At 38.1% G+C, this 2,584-nt stretch overlaps 1 protein-coding gene across 1 annotated transcript in view; it reads right to left on the bottom strand.

Annotated features, from left to right (window-relative positions):
* Window positions 1-2,056: 2,056 nt before the first annotated feature.
* Window positions 2,057-2,584, bottom strand: part of LOC111871923 (40S ribosomal protein S30-like) — a 2,514-nt gene continuing 1,986 nt past the window's right edge. Inside the window, exon 3 of the mRNA XM_023865328.1 lies at window positions 2,057-2,182. Coding sequence (XP_023721096.1) covers window positions 2,057-2,182 — 126 coding nt within the window. The remainder of the gene's footprint in view (window positions 2,183-2,584) is intronic.

The following is a 2,584-nucleotide window of genomic DNA, read 5'->3' on the forward strand; positions in this document are numbered from 1 at the left end:
TAACGTGTTTACGTTACCGAATACGCCGTAGAGATCGTTAACTGGTTTATTGAACAATCTACAACTATCGGCTACACTTAATTATCACAACTTTACGGGTTTCCACAGTTTACAAACCCTACAACAAAATCTCTTAACACCGTCTTCACTTGTCTTCACGTACTGATTACGCGGGAGCTATACAAGTCTCCCTGAAATACACACTCTGAGTATAACCGTACTACAGCAATCACTATGTCTGGAAAGCACACAATAAGTCTTCCGCTCGCTGACTTCTTAGTTGTCGCACACTCGCAGGCTGCTATGTTTCAACTGATGATCACACTGCTGTGGGTCCGCTTATATAGCCTTGCGCTGTTGCTAGTGTGACGTGGCGGATAGCATAGGACGCTGTTGCTAGCGTGACGTCACCGCTGTTGATTAGCATTGCGTAGTTGCCAGGTTACGGGGCTCGGCTATCTTCGGCTCCGCTCGGCTCTCTTCGGCTCCGCTCGTGACGTCACCGCGCGTGGCTGCCAGGATGCGGGGTGATTACTCGCCTATTCCGCGAGCGTTACGTTACCGCTGCGGGGTGGGAGGGGTCAACATGTCACAATATTATAATAATAATATAATCCTATCTGTATATGTTATTTTATGCAAATAGGAATAATTTTTTGCCTTCTAACAGTAACACAGATTTATTTACCGAAACATGGGAAATGAACATGATTTGAAGTAGTCTGACACGCAGAATGGAAAGCTTTTTTCATTCTGATTTTTCTGACCACGTTCACTAACTCAGCTTATAATACCATAACGTAACTTGTTCCACATCCCGTTGCCAAAAAACAGTTTGACTTGTCACGATACTAAGGAAAGGAGTATCTATCTCATCGCTGAGCTCTGTGAACTCGACCTCTAACGTATTCTTTGCATATTACACCTCATATGTATAGGAAGGTTTCACAGTGCTGTGGAATGACCAAACTGAACATTGTTCGTTTGAAAGCCTCTTGACAACTTTTCAGAAACTTTCTAAACAATTCAACACATGTATTCAAGTAGGGGATGATTACTTTCAATAAAAGTGAAACAATTTTTTATTTCCTTGTATTCTATATTCCTATTTTCACACCAGTCTGTGAATTTCATTGCCAGACCCTGTATTTGATGCAGTATACTCGTATACACAGATTAGATTGAAGCTTGGGATTAACACTATGCCCATGGAGCCCACCCTACATGAATACTTCTAATTTCATACCAGTTCCATGCTGTAAACTTCTTTGAGAATATAACACACTAAGCTAGTCAAATCAAATGCTCATTACTATGCTCTTAAGATCCCACTCTGGGATATTATCCTAAGCCATATCTAAATTTTATGAGAACAGTTTCTTGATGTAATTGTGCATGAGAATCCTCAGTTATTTCAAGGATCAATCATTCCCCTACAGATTCATCAAATAAGAATTTCACTGTTCTATGGAAATCAACAATTTATATAATTATGAATTTATAATTTCACCAGCCTGTGCAAAAGAGATGACAGCATTTAACAGACACCAGGTACAAAAGTTATATCTACCACAAATTTTCCTCATACCCGTAAATTCCACGAGTATGAGCGACACTAATTTACTGCACAGCTTCTGCATGATCACAAGAATACCTGTATCATGTGACTACTTAAGTATAAGTAAGACACACTATTAAGTTTCAATTTCCAGGACTGCAGTGTCTGTCATGATTATGAAGAAGGTTTCAGCTGGTACTTTCATACCATTATAAGGTTAAAATAAGAAACTTTCACACTGTTATTTACATTTTATTAGATAAAAACAACAATATACAATTCTCATAATTTTATCAAAATTAACTTAAGATCATTCCAATCCATGCAAGTAGCATCAATCACAAAAATGATTTCTTCTAATTTAACTGGATTGAATCAATCAATAAACCAATCACACCTTCAAGCATCACTTTGTACAACACTCAGTAAATAAGCAAGTTACAAAACTCTGATATTCAATTCTGATCTCAAACAAACATTCATTTCAAAATTATTCACTTATGACTTTGCATTAGGTCCACTCCTGCAGCCAAAACCTTGCACAACATTCACAAACTGGCAACTGCACTGCATACTTCGCTTAGCACGGCCAGTCTTTTCATTCTTCTTCTCTTGTTTGTCCACCTGAAAAAAACAAATGTAAAATTATATACTACTGTGAGTACAGACCAAGGTATGTATATATGTTATTGTGAATGTGGATAACCACAGACTGTACACATTTAACAAAAAGGCTGGCGAAACTGCATGATGTAATTACACAAAGACAGATTATGTGCCTTCCTGATATACGTGGCACTGGAGAATGTCAGTGAGGTTTACTGAAATGTTGCGAACTGTTATTTGTCATACACCCTCAAGCACAAGATTACTTGAAGATCACTGACAAAAGAAAGTCTACTAATGAAACTTTGAATGATGCATTACATCTGAAGAATTAAACATATGATTTGCATTTTTATTACCTTAAGATTTATTACTCTTCCTTACCTTGGGGGGGGGGGGGGGCTGTTGGCCGTTTGACTT

This window comes from Cryptotermes secundus, unplaced genomic scaffold (genome assembly GCF_002891405.2).
Source record: "Cryptotermes secundus unplaced genomic scaffold, Csec_1.0 scaffold1831, whole genome shotgun sequence".
In the NCBI taxonomy this organism is placed as follows: domain Eukaryota; kingdom Metazoa; phylum Arthropoda; class Insecta; order Blattodea; family Kalotermitidae; genus Cryptotermes; species Cryptotermes secundus.